The sequence below is a fragment of the Sander vitreus genome, chromosome 21 (assembly GCF_031162955.1).
Source record: "Sander vitreus isolate 19-12246 chromosome 21, sanVit1, whole genome shotgun sequence".
In the NCBI taxonomy this organism is placed as follows: domain Eukaryota; kingdom Metazoa; phylum Chordata; class Actinopteri; order Perciformes; family Percidae; genus Sander; species Sander vitreus.
The window spans coordinates 24,232,299-24,248,100 of record NC_135875.1 but is presented as its reverse complement, the minus strand read 5'-3'; the positions used below and the strand labels follow the sequence as shown (position 1 = coordinate 24,248,100).

Genomic DNA, 15,802 nt, shown 5'->3' with positions numbered 1-15,802 from the left:
AAGGCTATATAATCACATTTCCTTGAAAAGATCTTGCAGTAGATCAGCTATATAAATAGTTTTCTTATTATTAATAATTTGGATAGACTCAAAAAAGTTCCGAAATTCAATAAGTAAGTAAAGTGAGTAAAAGCTGGCCGAGATTTAGAAAATGTCGCTTTATGGATATGAAATTTCTCTTTATTAATAATGAATAAGTTGACAATTCTATGTATTGTTTTGTTTTTGTTATCGTAATTAAGAATAACATCTTTTGCTTCCAATTTAATTTCATGGTTCTTTTGAATACATTAAAAAGAACGGTATTGAATAAATAGTTTTTAATTTGTTTCCAGAACACCACAGAATACTGACACTCCCAGAATAGATGTAGAATAGTTTCTTCTTCAGTTTTACAAAATTCACATTTATTATCCACAGGCGCAAATCTTGAAGCGAAAATATTCGTAGGATAAATCTTGTGCAGTATTTCAAAATGTAATTCTTTTGTAAAACATGACTGCTACCTGTCTTCTCCGTTATGTGATGCGTACAGTACTTCGGCTCTTCTCAGCAAAATGAATGGCAACAAACGACGAGGTTGCAGTTACACCGGAGAAGCATTCAGATAGTTCCGGTCCTAGGGAGTTTGTCCTTTGAGATTGTTTTCGATGCTATCCCCACAGGTGTAATTGCACTTTTTAGAGGTTTTAAGGCGGATGGTAATCTCCCTGTTCTAGGTAATGTACTTGATACTGAGGTTGGTAGAAGTTGCTTCTCTCATCAACTTTTTCAACATGACATCATTTGTACACCCTCTTCTTTATCACACTGGTCCAGCTTTGTTGGAGATATATGTTGGGACAAGGTCTGGCTTCTGCCGCAGAAGTTTTTTCTGACTAATAAAGTCAAAGAGATTTCTTTTAAGATGCTTCATAGGTTTTACCCAACCAACCACTATTTACAGAAGCTCAAAAAAGACATTAGTGTAAACTGTACATTCTGTGGGAATCAAAGAGAAACTCTTGTGCATTTATTTTGGTTATGCCCTCATGCTAAATTACTTTGGAGTAAACTGTCTCGATACTTAGCTGATCTTATTTACCCTAAATGTACTTTTTGGTTTCATTAACTTTGACACAAATCTCAGCTCTCAATTTTATTTAATCAACCTGATTTTAATTTTGACCAAATTTTACATCCATAAGTTCAAATTCCAAAACAAAACACCTAACTTCATAGAGCTATACTCTATATAGCCACTATATATCTACTATATCCTGTTGCAGTAATAAGAAGGCTGTTAGAACACACACACTATTTGTACTTTTCAAATGCTTTATGTAAATTGAGTTGTTTTCTTTCTTTTTGTTTTATTTTTGTATCTCCCCTGGCGTACTTGACATGTTTGTATTGTATACACTTGTGGCTGTATATTTGTTACGTGCTTAATAAAAAAAGTGAATACAAAACTAAATAGTTCCGGTGGGACACTTTTAGCGGTAACTCAGGAAATGCAGACTACGCGGAAGTGATTTTTGTTATCACAGAGACCAGACCACCCAGGTTAATAGATGATAAGACAATGGATTCAAAGGACTAAGAGGGCGAGTAAACATAGCAACTGGCTCTCTTAAACCCACCGCACCCACAGGTTTGTTGTCTTGGAACCGGAGACATGCCCTGTTGCCGGCGTGTTGCTTTACAATTGGCTGCCATTCCCTTCTTCTCTACCATCATCTAGTATTCAGTATTCCTAACGTTACATCTCAGTGCTATCACCTGGCCAGTCTGTTCCCTTCTTCAGGAGTGCAGCCGCTGTCTGTCCGCTGTCCATTAACGTTATGTGTCCTCTACAGCTGAGGACATTGGTGTTCGGAGCGTGGCTGCTGTGTTACGTCGGCTTCCTGCTCTCTGTCAGGAGGATGTGGACGGGGAAGTACGTCCGCAGTCCCCTCGTGCGCTCCCTGTTTATGAACATGGTGAGCGAGAACGACGCGGCGGAGACACAAGAGGTAGGCTGTGCATTCTTCATGATCAGTCGGGCAGGACCAGAACTGGGTCCAGAACTGGTGCCTGTTCTTAGAGACTAACCACAGCCAGTTCACTTGTGAAGACTAGACTCATGTGTGCGCCTTTTGTAATTAGCAAGCCACACAGTTGTCACATTTGTAAATGGATTTTGGCTTGAGGCTGTGAATGCTGCACAGATAAGTAGGACTGGGCGTCGTTAAAATATGTTCGGTTTCGATACCAATACCGTGATACCGTTTCCTGAACGATACTTTTCTGATACACATTTTATAAAACGCAAAGAAATTACATACGCATTACCACATTCATTTGATACCGTTACTACTCGCTAAATTTCATATTCATAAGTCTTAATTTGCCAATCTTTTTCAATATTTGAAAATGAACTCAACCATTACATTTGAGCTACTCAACTTTCGAAAAACAAAAAAAGCTATTAAAACCATCAATCAATGTACCCATTTTAAGACCTTCATACACTTGATTTATTTGTTATTTAATTGCCATCCCCCTGGCATAAAGTATAACGTTTGTGTTTTGTTTTTTATGTTCAGACTGGATGTCTTTGAATGCTGTCTAAATAAAGACATTTAAAGACCAAAATGCGTTCTTCATGATCAGTCTGCCCGACTGAATGCATTTTTTTTTGGCATATTTTTGAATTGCACGGTCAGAACTGGTGCCCCCGTTCTTAGAGACTAACCACAGCCAGTTCACTTGTGAAAACTAGACTCACACCTTTTGCAATTAGCAAGCTACACATTTGTCACATTTGTAAATGGATTTTGGCATGAGGCTGTCCATGTTACACACACACATATATATATATATATATATATATATATATATATATATATATATATATATATATATATATATATAGGGCTGGGTATCGTCCAAAAATTTGCGATACCAGTCCTGATAGTAATACCGTGTCTTTTGATACCTATTCCTAAACAATACTTTTTCCGATACCAATTTTATAAAACAAAAATTAATTACAACACGTTACGGCACAAATCTCTGTATTTATGTTCCAGCTCCTACTACGTGAGCCGTCTCTGTGTAACGTGGAGTTTTTCCTGTGTGTGTCTACGACGTGTAACGTTAGACAGCCAATCACAGACGTTATTAGATCTTGGTAGAAGCATGCTGCATGCTGATTGGCTCCCTGACGCTGATGAGATTTGTTCCTTGGGTATTGAATGACGAGGCATTTTTTCGATACTCGATACTTTAGAGGCAATTCGGTCGGTACCTAAAAAGTATTGAATTCGGTACCCAGCGCTACAGATAAGAGGGGGGCACCTTCACATACGTATTTGTTATACATAAATATTATTGGTTGTTTTTAAATTTCTTCTCTTATCTTTGCACATCCCAGTCTCACATTTTAGTTACGAAGTTATTGTCTAATGTGTGTAATATGTCATTTTCCAGTCCTACTGCACTCCCATTGAAACCAACAACTCAGAAGAGATGCAGAGCTACAGATACCTGGGCACTGTAATTGATAATAAGCTGACATTTAATCACATACCTCTGTCTTGGCAATCAGCTATAAAGGCTAGAATAGTTGTGTGCGCTGTGCTGTGCACATCCACAGAATCGAAAGTGCAGAGTACCAAAAATCCACGAGAATACAGTAGGAAAGTATCTGCACGCTGGAAGTTGCACTCCCTTAAGGTTTTAATTGTGACATTAATAAACATTGATGTGAACATGTACTTTTAAAATCATTCAATCACACAAAACCCAAAAGGAATCTGATTAAAGGAACATATTTATACAGTTACAAGATAAGTCTGCAGGCAAGGTATCCACATTTAAGCCACGAAGGTACAAGGTGTTATGGAAGTAGATCCAAGTGTCCCTCTGTAAATGCTTCTTCAATTCTCTCTTTGTCCAAAATTTGAATGGATCTTTTCCCCCGTGGCCCTAGTGGTACCGGTGCGGTCCTGAGCTGCTGGGAGAATCAGTGCGACCCATGTTTGTCCAGAGCCACCTGGACTCAGGCACCAAGGCTTTTCTCAAGCGGAGCGTGGAGAAGTCTGGTTGGCTGTTCACCCAGCTCTACCACTCTTTTGCATCAACAGTCCTAAGCCCACTGGTCTCACGCACCTCCATTAACGGGTGAGTAGTACAGACACATCTTTGGGCCAATTAAAGCCTGATTTATGGTTCTGTGGAGGCGCCACCGTAGCCTACGCAAGTAGCCTGAAGTTTATACTTGTGCGTTGGTGTGTGCCTCGATCTCTTTAAGAGAACAGCAGGGCCGTCGTGTGTGCGTGGAGCCTCCACAGAACCATAAATCACGCTTAAAGCCCCTGCAGAAGCTTAAATCTGCCTTTTGTCTCCGTTTCCCCGATTGCGTATCTTTCTCTGACGTGTTCTCTGTCTCCAGGTTTCTGGGTCGCGGCTCTATGTTTGTGTTTTCTGAGGAGCAGTTCCAGAGGCTACTCGGCATCGGCCCAGATTGGAGGGCTGACAGACTCCTGGACCTCGGCGCTGGGGATGGAGGGGTCACAGAGGTGATGGGAGCCCATTTCAGAGATGTCTATGCAACTGAAGTCTCATTACCCATGAGATGGCATCTTCAGAGGAGGAATTACAAGTAAGTAGTAAATACCAGGACGGCTTAGATTTAGATTTTAAACTCTCAGTTAACAATCTCAATCCAGTGCACTAATTCCATCAGTACAACAGATTAATTAACTCATCATTCTGCAGGGTTCATATGTTTTGAAAAAAACTGGAAAAGTTATGGAATTTAAAAAAGGTCTGGAAAGGTTTTGGAAACCCAGAAAGTTCTTATTGTATAATGTCGACTGACATTTTCAGGAATACATAGTCATGAAAAATTGCTGAAAAGTATTGGTTAAAATGCGTATGAACCCTGATTCTGTTGCTCTGGGCGTCTCTTCTCTAACAGAAATACTGTTGCATTCACTAATTAATTCTGTCGCTTCCACTTTGCTCTTTTTTGTTCGGTGTTAAAGGTACATAACTTTTATAAAAATAACTTTTTCTCAGATTGGCTCAAACTGTCATATCCTGACAGTACACAAGACCGCAGTCGTTGACACTCTGTGAGAGACTCCTGGGCTCTGATTGGTTGTTTCCCCTATGCCATTAGGAGCACCAGGAGGAGGTGGAGGAACGTGATCGGATTCACGTAGTACTGTCAGTATATAGCGATAGTTTTAACAAAAATATATCAGAAACCTACTTTTTCTAATTCCACTTAGGTCGTGCGTCCAATCTGCATCTCCATCTCCAGATGGACCTGACAAAAAGTAATCTAAAGAAATATTATTGGTTCAAAAATGCGCAAATTACGAACAAACACATTTTCGTGGCGTTGTCAGGAGCGGAATTAATACACAAACTTTTACATATCTCAGCCAAATGAAATGCTATGAGCGCGAGACTTATGTTTATTGTTTGCCATGCCACTCGGAGGCTCTGGACCAAATTTGACGACGATTGGCCGCTACAGATACGAATATATCTCTTTAAGGGCTCTTCCGATTTTTAGGAAATGCGGAGGGTACCATCTAGGGCCACTCCTGAGGCCACGCCTACAGTGGTGTACTGATTCGTCAAGTTGGGCGTGGTCTATTTGACCCACTTTTGGATTCAACCCCTTACACTAATGTGAGCAACTTCAAAGTTACAGCGTAGACGTACAATGCTTCATAAAGCTCACATACCGAAAATTACACATGTGGACCACTAGGTGGCGCTATAATCAAGGCAGATGAGTTTTGGCCTATAACTCCCACATTTTACATTTAAAAACCTTACATCCACGCGTTCCATGAATGAAGCCAAATCACATGACGTAGGCCACGACCGTTTCCACGCAGAATTTATTCTCGCAAAATCGTGGAATGTGCAAAACTTATTTTTTGCAACTCCTCCTGGGGTTTTTGCCCGTTCTGCCTGAAACTCTACATACAGCATCTTCACATGGCCCTGACAAAAAGTTATCAAAAGAATTTTCCTCGGTTCAAAAATGCCCAAATTACGAACGAACTACTAGCTACTCGTCTCGGGGCGACTTGCGCCAGGGAGGCTTGGACCCCATCATAACTGCACAGTGCCAGTTTTTTTTTTTTTATTGCTGTTAAGCTACAGTTAATTAAACTCAACAGTTCTTGCAGATAACCCGTCTGGGCTAGAAGAGTTGAGTTTCATTTCTAGTGATCAAAAAGACACCATCGTACACTAAGAGGCAATAATTACCTAATTGGACACGTGTAAAAATCTATTTGGACAAATCCCTGCACACTTGGAAATACATATACATATGCAGTGGCTTAACATGTATGTATGACATAAACATACAGTCGTGGGTAGTATCCCTGCGACTTGGAAAAGATCAAGACATTGTGATATGTACAGATTAAACAAACATAATAAAATGTGTTAATTTGTGAGCTTTAAAGGGGATCATTGGCTGACTTTTTTTTAATCTTCGGACAGGGCAGGAAGTGTTGAACTATTCCTTTAAAATACACTAAGAATATACAATATTATTGTATAATAAATATGAGGACAGTGTTCAAGGTAAAAGCTTGTAAAGGCAGATAAGTCTTCTGTTCTGTGTCTTTCAATTTTCACTGTAAATGGTTCCACAATATATGGTTGTGAAACTGACAAAATGTGTAATAAATCTGATTGAAAGTAAAAAAAATAACCAAAAGACACCTTCGAAAAAGCGTTTTAATTAATAAATGAAAACTGGTAAAACTATGATTTATTGTACCCTTAGAAGTAACTTATTACTTATTATTATGCCTAGGCTGCTGGGTATAGATGAGTGGCAGCAGGTTGGTTTCCAGTACGATGTGGTCAGCTGTCTGAACCTGCTGGACCGCTGTGACGATCCTCTGCATCTCCTGCGGGACATCAGGCTATCGCTCGTTCCCAACACAGGGAGACTCATCCTGGCTGCAGTGCTTCCCTTCCAGCCGTATGTGGAAGTCGGTAAGTTGGGAATCAGTGCAAGTTGCCTCATACGTATACGATTTCATATACATCCTCTTTGATTCCTAATCAAACCATTCTGTCTCAATTTGTTCTTAGGAGGAAGATGGCAGCGTCCCAAAGAACATATAAAAGTAAAAGGAAAAACGTGGGAGGAGCAAGTGACCAACCTGTCCAATGATGTTTTCCAAAGGGCGGGGTTTGAGGTGGAGGCTGTGACCCGGTTGCCATACCTCTGTGAAGGGGACATGTATAACGATTACTACGTCCTAGACGATGCCGTTTTTGTCCTCAAGGCCTCAGAGGATAAGTCTGCCTGAGTTCCAAATGCACTGTGGGAACGTCAGAGGCTTTATCTTTAACTTTATCTTGGTAGGTTGCTCCTGGGTGGATTTTAGTCCCAATTTTGATAATCTTCATTCATAAAACACAGTATTTCTGACTGTATTTCTTTAGAAATGGTGTCAGCTGTGATGCTCAGGTACTGTAGTTCCTCCATTTTCCAGCCATCTCGTGTGACGGTGATACCTCTACTTTTTAAGCAAAAAATAACTGAATGGCAGTTTGCCTATGTTGAAATGCCACTAAAAAACCAAATCATCTAGGTCATATCGCCATCCTGTAGGTGTTTGTTCTTTAAAGTCTGTTATCTGTGGGAAGTGTTTACTGTTAGGGTTTCATCATTCTGTAATATCAACAGGAATGATCATGGTTGAGTTAGCACTTTAATTATTTCAGTTTCTAATGCAAAGTATCAGTCTATGCACATACTTGATTCAACCATTCTGAATTTAGCCTTTTTTTTTTTTTACTTGCTATTAGTTATGGCCAAAATAAAATGAGGCCTTCTTAAAGCGAGACTATGTGTGCATTACCGAATTATGTTTAAAGCTGCACTGCAGTGTTTTAACTTCACCTTTTAGTATCGGCTCAGCTCGCTTGGAGCCTCAACCGGGGTGGTAACAGAAAAGTACCAGGTACTATACTCAACTTTTGCCAATGGTGAGCCAAAAAAGATTGGTTCCAAGTGAGTCGAGTCGGGTCGTACCATGTAGTGGAAATCTGGCAATTGTTCATCAGCTATTGGTTAACTTTATGTCTGCTGTTTCAGGGTTTCCCCCCAGTGTAGTGCAAGCCCGGTGGCCTAAGTCTCTGGGAATTATTTTGTATGTATTTTTAAGACGTTTAACTACAGTTAGTGGGGCAGCTCAGTTGTAAACTTAGTTATATTTTCAAATCTCCAGTTAGCTTTTAGCACTGACTTATTAATGTAGGGCCCTATGGAATCTATCTTATAGCTTTTTTAAATTCTCAAATTCGCGAGTCCACCCATTATTTGGTATCACAGAAACTATTGGGCTCTAGAATAATGCTGCCATCAGTCTGGGACACTTGCCACCGGGCTAAACAACTTTTCTTGGAGGGGAACCCTTTCAGCGGTTTTTTTTTTAGCTGAAAAATAATACAGCTGCAGATGGAATTGAAGTTGCTGGTGGAATGGCCCAAACGCCGTAGAGCTGGGGGACGGGGGAGGGGTTCACTGGGTCACTACACCTACTACGAGCGACCCCTTTGGCATTACATGTAGTCATTTGACCCATTGTTAAATGAAAGATACTGATTAGTGCAGCTGTAATGCTGAAACAGTGTAACTGTAGAACAGGTACAAAAAAGCTGTAAAGCTGCCAAACTGACTCAATTACACAGCAATATCTAGCTACAGTTAACCAACGTTAGCCACCATAAGCTACTGCTAGCACTGTAGCAGCAAAACCCCTGAGTGTATTGAATTAAGCAAGGATGTGTTTTTATTACTTTGGAATTCAATTTTTTAGAGGGAGACGTGATTATTTAGTCATTTAAAAGTTACATGGTCTTGCTTTACATCAGTGCTGCACAACGGACTATTAAAAAGGTGCCAAAATGATTGCAATATTTGCATTGAAAATGTATTATATGGGTTCCAGAATAAAAAAAAAAAATTACATAATGTTCTGCATTTCTCAGCTCATTTTTCCATGTCACTGAATGAATGTGATGTGTAATTAGTTGAGATGATCTTAGATACTGTAGACTTGTCAGTTTGTAGCAGTGCATCCAAACAGAGTTCCAGGGACCCCATGCAAATAGTGTTTAGTTTATCTTGACTTATCTTGACTTTTATTCACTTAATTTTTGCCCAGGGATGGAAATTAAATGGTGTAGAGCTAAACTCAGTGCATTTGCAACATGCAAAATCAGCAACACACCAAAATGTTGGAAGTAGACCGTTGTTTCATGATATATTGACACTTCTGTGATGCAACATTAGTTCTGTTTTTGTTTAAATTAAAATATCACTCTGTTAATGTGACGTCCTGTATTTCCTCCACATAGCTGGGATGAATTCCCTGGGGCATTTCCTTGTACATGGCAAGAGGAAATTCGCATTTACTATTTTTTTTTTCTCCATAGAGCTTGGAGGCAGCATTCACATAGCATAATTTATGCAAATGATACATCCTTGTCTTCTGATTGGCTGAGCGCACGAACGTTTCCCGTTTTGCATTGGGTACTATTGTCTTGGCCACGTCCCCAAGCCACGTCGCTCTTTGCTCGCCATTTTCCCATTTTCTGAAGCCAGAATCAGTCTATTCTAGTGTCACGGTGTCAGTTCGTACACTCATCGTTACCGGAGACGAACGGAGCTCTTTATAGGGTCTTACCTCTGCCGGAGCTCCCATAAACATGAACATTTTCCGGCTAACCGGCGATCTCTCCCACTTAGCAGCCATCATCATCCTGCTGCTAAAAATATGGAAAACCAGGTCTTGTGCCGGTAAGTAGTCGCACAGCTTTACTTCCACTGCCCCTCTTTGCACATAGTGTGTCCTGTCATGTAAATGTACAGTTTAACTAGACGAAAAATGTCTATACTGTGAAACTTCTTCTGTAAGGTTAGTCGAAGCTAGTTAGCATCTTCTCGGCTAACATTAGCCGACTGGCTAGCAACGCTGATATTAGCTGGTCATTGCTGTCACTGTAACATTGCTAGCTGCGACGTGAAACTTGATAAATGCTCACGTCGGGAAGAAGTAGCTACCTGTAAAGTACAGCTAGCAGCAGCTGTCTTGTTAGCTAGCCTGGGCTGTGCTGCTGGCCCCGCAACAACGTCAGGTAGGGACAATAAGGGGACCAGAGGGCCACAAGGGGACCAGACTGAGGGCCACAGCATGTGTTGGTTGGGCCTTGTCATTTTTAATGTTGAGGAAACTGCTAGCTTCACGTTTCACGTCGGCCCCAGTTATTCCCATACGTTACGTTAGCCCAGTGACCTCTCTGACGTGGCAGCACTGAGTAGTTGACAGTTGGAGAGTCAAAATCACTAATATGCTTTCGCATTTGCCCAGCAGGGCTGCAGGGGAATAGTTGATCGTTGCAAGCACTGTTAGTGTTATCATGCTGAAACCTTGCTGTGCTTTCCTGCTCTTCCAACGGTCAAAGGTTAGCGCTGTATCGCTGCAGAATAGGCAGTCACCTGAGTTGTGTCATTACTGCTGTATACTTGAGATCAAAGCAGATAGCTCTACATGCAGGTCTATCTTGTTCAAGCTCTGCTGTTCTAAACAGTTGCATATTGGACTTCATACTACAGTACTACATTTCAACCAGCTACGGCTGTATATGATGTATTATAACTGATATCACTAGACTACTTCTTTTGCTACTAATGATGTAGTGATCGTTGATCCTGCCCCCGCCCCAGTGTGACAGTGGGTGTGACTGAGGTGAATGTGTTGTCACTTGCCAACATACCAGAAATACAGAGAGGCTTGCTTCAGGTGTAGGTGAGGGAGAAGACTGTTGCACTACCAACTCCTTATTAGACTACAGTGTAACTTTAATACCACATGCTCCTTAACTAAAATAACTACCATTACGTGAAAAACGTTTAGCTTGCAATTTTAAAGTTTTCATTTTCTGTATTATTTTTCTGAATCTTAGTCTTGGCTCTGATATTTCATATACATTGGAGTACACAGGCTGGCTACAAAAAAGGGAACTCCCAACCCTGCATTGAATCTCCTGCATGGAAATAAAGTGACCTGGCATATGTTGTTAAAAAAAGAACTAGAGAGCTCTGGAGCAGTGTATGGTTTAGCCTACTTTGAGTAATGTATTTGGATACAGATATTGCTGTTTGCTTCAAAATGTAATTCCTTGAAGTTTAAGCACAACAAAGCAAATGTAATGTTGTGTATTGTACTAGCGAGCTATAGCAGATATCCTAAAAACATAAGCAAGTCACATCAAAACTGTCTGGGCAGGCTAGATTGCCCTCTAGATAAGAAGAGTATATTCCGTGAACTATCCGTTTTATTTAAATGTCAAGAAAATAGATAAACCTGTTTTTGGGATGTAAACATGTTTGCATGGCCTCTGCTGTCTCCTCACAGGTATTTCTGGAAAGAGTCAGGTTCTGTTTGCCTTGGTGTTCACCACTCGCTACCTGGACCTGCTCACCTCCTTCATCTCTCTCTACAACACCACCATGAAGGTGAAACTCTTGCACGTGGCTTCTCATTCTTAAATCCTGTCGCAATTAACACACAGTGCTAAGGCTTAACTAGTACACCAAGCCGACACACCTGTGTTTGCTAAAGGATGAGGGTGTGCAGCAAGATGTAATGGACTTGTGTGACGTTGCTCCTTGATTGAATTCATGTTTGCGTGTCCCTTTCAGATCATCTACATTGGGTGTGCGTACGCCACTGTGTACCTGATCTGCGCGAAGTTCAAGGCGACTTATGATGGGAACCATGACACGTTCAGAGTGGAGTTCCTGGTTGTCCCTGTTGGTGGCTTGGCTTTCCTGGTCAACCATGACTTCTCTCCCCTGGAGGTCAGACATACTACACAGACACACTGTGACACCCCTTTCATCCAGCAGACATGCTTGTTGTTTCTGAATGTGCCGTTAACCTCCATTCATACCAGACAGATGTCGCAGGTCAATCTCTGGTTGTCAACTGTAGGCAAAGTCAAGTCATACACAGATTTCCATGACATCATTACACAATAAAGTAAACATTCTCTCCTTTTGTCTACACATGTCACTCTGTCTTGCTCGCTAGGTTAAGTTTGGACTTACAAGACAGCTGGCGCAACCGTTTCCCGACTAATGCATGACACAAACCTGACCTGATGGTGTTTTATTTAAGAAAAGGAGCTGTGCTTGCTTTGAACAGATAGCGAGGCTTTTTTCACAAAGAACGAACACCTAATCTGGTAATCACCAGCATATATAATGGGTCTACACAGGATTTGATTGCCCTCATGCCCAAGTAGCTTCTAATAGCCAAAAACCCATTTTCTGTTTGGTTTAAGGACATTTTCACTCCTGCACTGTTTAGTTCAGTTGACTCGAACCCTGGAGCGCTTACCAGCTTGGCGCGGTTTGTTTGGGCAGGTATGGACAAAACTAAACAAATTGTCCTCTTGCAGAAATAGACTGTGTTCAAGCTCGCTGTCTCTGTAGTCAAATCAGCCGCCGCTAAAGTTGGAGGCACCAGCAGAGCAGAGCTGGGTCTCAGTGAGCAGAGCAGACGTAGAAAAGTCGCTCGCAAAACAATGTGGAACATGATTTTAAATGAAATGAGCTGGTCTGAGCATGGACATGTGAGAGAGATGCACTAGCCCAGAACACAGGACCTTCTTTACTTTCTTGATCCCGCCCCAGACACATCTGACCAATAAACGGAGTGAACATTCTCACGTGGTTTTCGATGACAAATGTTGGTATGCTTGGATTTTCCTCCCATGTGAAACGAGACCAAACCAAGTTTACAAACTCTTCAACTGAATCGGACCAGAGCAAATGAACTACTGGTGTGAAAATGCCCCGAGTGTTAAGTGATAATACATGCCAGGCTAATGAAACGCATAGGCAGCACTTGCTGGGCGTTTTGAAATAACATACACACACACACACACACACACACACTCCCCCACTCCCCCACTGGTGCACCTTGGCCTGAAATTTTATCCAGTAAAACTACTCTGCTAGTGCCCCAGCAGGATTCATGCCTAAAGTATGCAAATGCATTTGAATTCAGTCAAAACACATCAGCGCTCCATTATTTACCTTCCCCTTTGTTTGGCCCAGATTCTGTGGACGTTCTCAATCTACTTGGAGTCGGTGGCCATCCTGCCACAGCTTTTTATGATCAGCAAGACTGGTGAGGCGGAGACCATCACCACCCACTACCTGTTCTTCCTGGGACTCTACAGAGCCCTCTACCTCATCAACTGGATATGGAGGTTCTACTTTGAGGGATTCTTTGACATGATCGCTATCGTTGCTGGGGTGGTACAGACCATCCTCTACTGTGACTTCTTCTATTTGTATGTAACGAAAGGTGAGTGCTGCTGCATTTTTGTTCAATTTTATGAAACCGTAAATCTGGGAAAGTGTTTTCTTTTTGCTCTGGTAGTTGGTTTGGTATCGACGTATAGGTAGTTGAATGGCTACTTAACCGTGAATCAATGAAAGCTGTATTTACTGTGGAGGACAAATTGGAGACGCTGACAGTAAAATGTCAAACATGTTAATATTTTAATATAGACCCAGACTTGCCAGACAGCCCAGTATGCACGGTAACATTTTAATTAATGTAATCACAATAATAAATACTGAATGGAATGCATTGAAAAATGCAGCTCTTTCCAGGAACAATGTCCCAGTTGAAAGAGGGTTTTTAAACGACCGTCGGTGACATTAAAGAACAGCTTGTTTATTACTAAGGCCATATGGTCAAAGTTAAATAATGTATTTAAAATGTAATAACTTGTTTGGGAGTGCAATCATTACAATATGGCATTCTTATGCAAACAGTTTTAATATTAACGAGACAGAAAAATGTAAATCACAATTGTTTTAACATAACTTATTTCACCAGTCTGCTGTGACACGACAAAAAGAACCACTAGATGGCAGAAGGCTACTTTACAACAACATTGAACGCACCATTAAGTCCTGTCGTGTTTTCTCCCACACACAACTCAGACCGTGGCAGTGGCCTCAAAGGTCAGCTAGTCTCCTCTGTGTCTTTAGCTGCAGACTGTTGGGACGTCCCACTGTTACAGACCCACGTTAGAGCAGTTAGCTGTCAGCATTTAAACCCTGTTTAAACCAGCTACTAGCTAACGGTAGGCTAATGTTACCTGCTGCCAAGTGTAATGTGTTCTGTTGCCTGTAACGTCCGTTTCAGAGCACCAGAGGGCAGCGCAGGCATTTAAGTGTCAGCGAAATGAAGCACCGAAATCTGAGTTGTCATCCCCTTTGGTAGATACCGGTTGTTTTCGGTACAAGAGCCTAGTGACGAATGAGCGAGGAGAACTACAGGAACCAAGTTCAAACCCGGGCTCGTTTCTCACCTCTGTGCAGCTGGCCAATCACAGTGTGAATGTTGGATCCCCGATTGCATAAAGTTACAGAAATAGTCGGGCACAGACCCCCCTAATCTGACGTGGGACAGGGGAGGTGGTTTCTGAAGCTATTCCAGGATACAGGCCCCTTTTTTTAGGCTGGATAATCCACAGACCTCACTGAATAGTTTTCATTGGAACTACATTTTACCAAAGAAATAGTCCCTGTGTTGGGAGCACTACAAACAAATTTCCATTAACCCCTTATACTAAAATTTCCTTCGGGATGAATAAAGTGTCTGTCTGTCTGTGAGAAAATATGCAAATACTAATATGAAACAATAAGTAAGGTGGATGACAACATGCAATCCGTCAGTCTGACGTGTTAAACATGAAGCTGTCCTGTCTCGTTTCAGTACTGAAAGGAAAGAAGCTGAGTCTGCCAGCTTAAGTGCCAAAGAAAAGTGTTCTGGCAGACTGAAAGAGGGGGATCGGAGGGGAGGAGGAGTGGCAGTGGACACCTCCGACAGCCCCCAACCCCACCCTCCACCACCGCTTCTTCTCTTCTCTTCCCCTCCCCTCCCGCCAGTCGTAAGATGCCTGAGACAGAGAGCGAATGGGAGCTGCTGGCTGCACCTTCTTCTGTTCCAGAATCAGTGGAATCAGAACACCTGCAGAGGCTGGTCCATGGCCTTCGGATTTCTGTTTGATGCATCTTGCCTTAACTTTTTTTTATTACTCTGTATAAAGGAAGGGAAAAACCCCCCGTGAGTTTTCTACAGAAAAATGTGTACTCTGAAGATTTGACACATTGGTGAATAAGAGTGAAGATGTAAAATTGCCTTTGATTTGGCATTGTATGATATTGAAGCGGACTTCTTGTGGTGGGATATTATTGACTCAAGCGTTTGTAATAGTATTTGCAATTTAAATAAATGTGCGTTGTTTTTCCTGAATCAATTTGGAGAGGAATTTCCTCATAATTTTTGGTGGTCAAATTATTCATGTTTTTGCTCTTCTATTTTTGACCACTATGCATTCCCATGTACAAAGACTATCTATTTTAGTTTCAGTGCCCTTGGTAGAACATAAATTGAATATAGATGCCATAATTTAACATTTTCTTTTCAGAAAAAGGAAGTTTTGTTCAAATGACTTCAAAAATTGACAGTTACGAGTTGCTTTTGTGTGAATGAAAGTAAAGGGTTGAAACAGGACACCAATGAACTCCCATCAGTGTAAATGGCTTTCTTCATTAGCCAGTAATGACAGTATATCGCTTGTAAGTATACATCACTCTCCAGCCCATTCATTTCAGAAGGCTCCTTTTAAATGTTTGAGACGTGTGAATTCACTGGTAATGTCCTGTATGTGAATTTTCGCCACAGAA

General features: G+C 41.3%; 2 protein-coding genes across 3 annotated transcripts in view; both read left to right on the top strand.

Moving 5' to 3' along the window:
• The first annotated feature begins 1,474 nt into the window (after positions 1 to 1,474).
• On the top strand, positions 1,475 to 8,992 carry mettl9 (methyltransferase 9, His-X-His N1-histidine). Of its 2 annotated transcripts, XM_078279299.1 has the most exons (6): positions 1,476 to 1,633; positions 1,839 to 1,994; positions 3,956 to 4,146; positions 4,418 to 4,627; positions 6,821 to 7,005; positions 7,105 to 8,992. In XM_078279299.1, exons 2-6 carry the CDS (start codon positions 1,905 to 1,907, stop codon positions 7,323 to 7,325), a joined length of 897 nt encoding a protein of 298 aa, XP_078135425.1. In that variant the 5' UTR covers positions 1,476 to 1,633; positions 1,839 to 1,904; the 3' UTR covers positions 7,326 to 8,992. The 2 variants fall into 2 exon arrangements, with proteins under 2 accessions (XP_078135424.1, XP_078135425.1); XM_078279298.1 differs by having other exon boundaries at positions 1,475 to 1,994.
• Positions 8,993 to 9,577: 585 nt separating this feature from the next.
• LOC144536287 (ER lumen protein-retaining receptor 2) overlaps positions 9,578 to 15,802 on the top strand; it is a 6,486-nt gene continuing 261 nt past the window's right edge. Inside the window, exons 1-5 of the mRNA XM_078279342.1 lie at positions 9,578 to 9,823; positions 11,442 to 11,542; positions 11,729 to 11,887; positions 13,151 to 13,403; positions 14,829 to 15,802. The exon at positions 14,829 to 15,802 is cut by the window's right edge and continues 261 nt beyond it. Coding sequence (XP_078135468.1) covers positions 9,733 to 9,823; positions 11,442 to 11,542; positions 11,729 to 11,887; positions 13,151 to 13,403; positions 14,829 to 14,863 — 639 coding nt within the window. The 5' untranslated portion in view covers positions 9,578 to 9,732 and the 3' untranslated portion in view covers positions 14,864 to 15,802. The remainder of the gene's footprint in view (positions 9,824 to 11,441; positions 11,543 to 11,728; positions 11,888 to 13,150; positions 13,404 to 14,828) is intronic.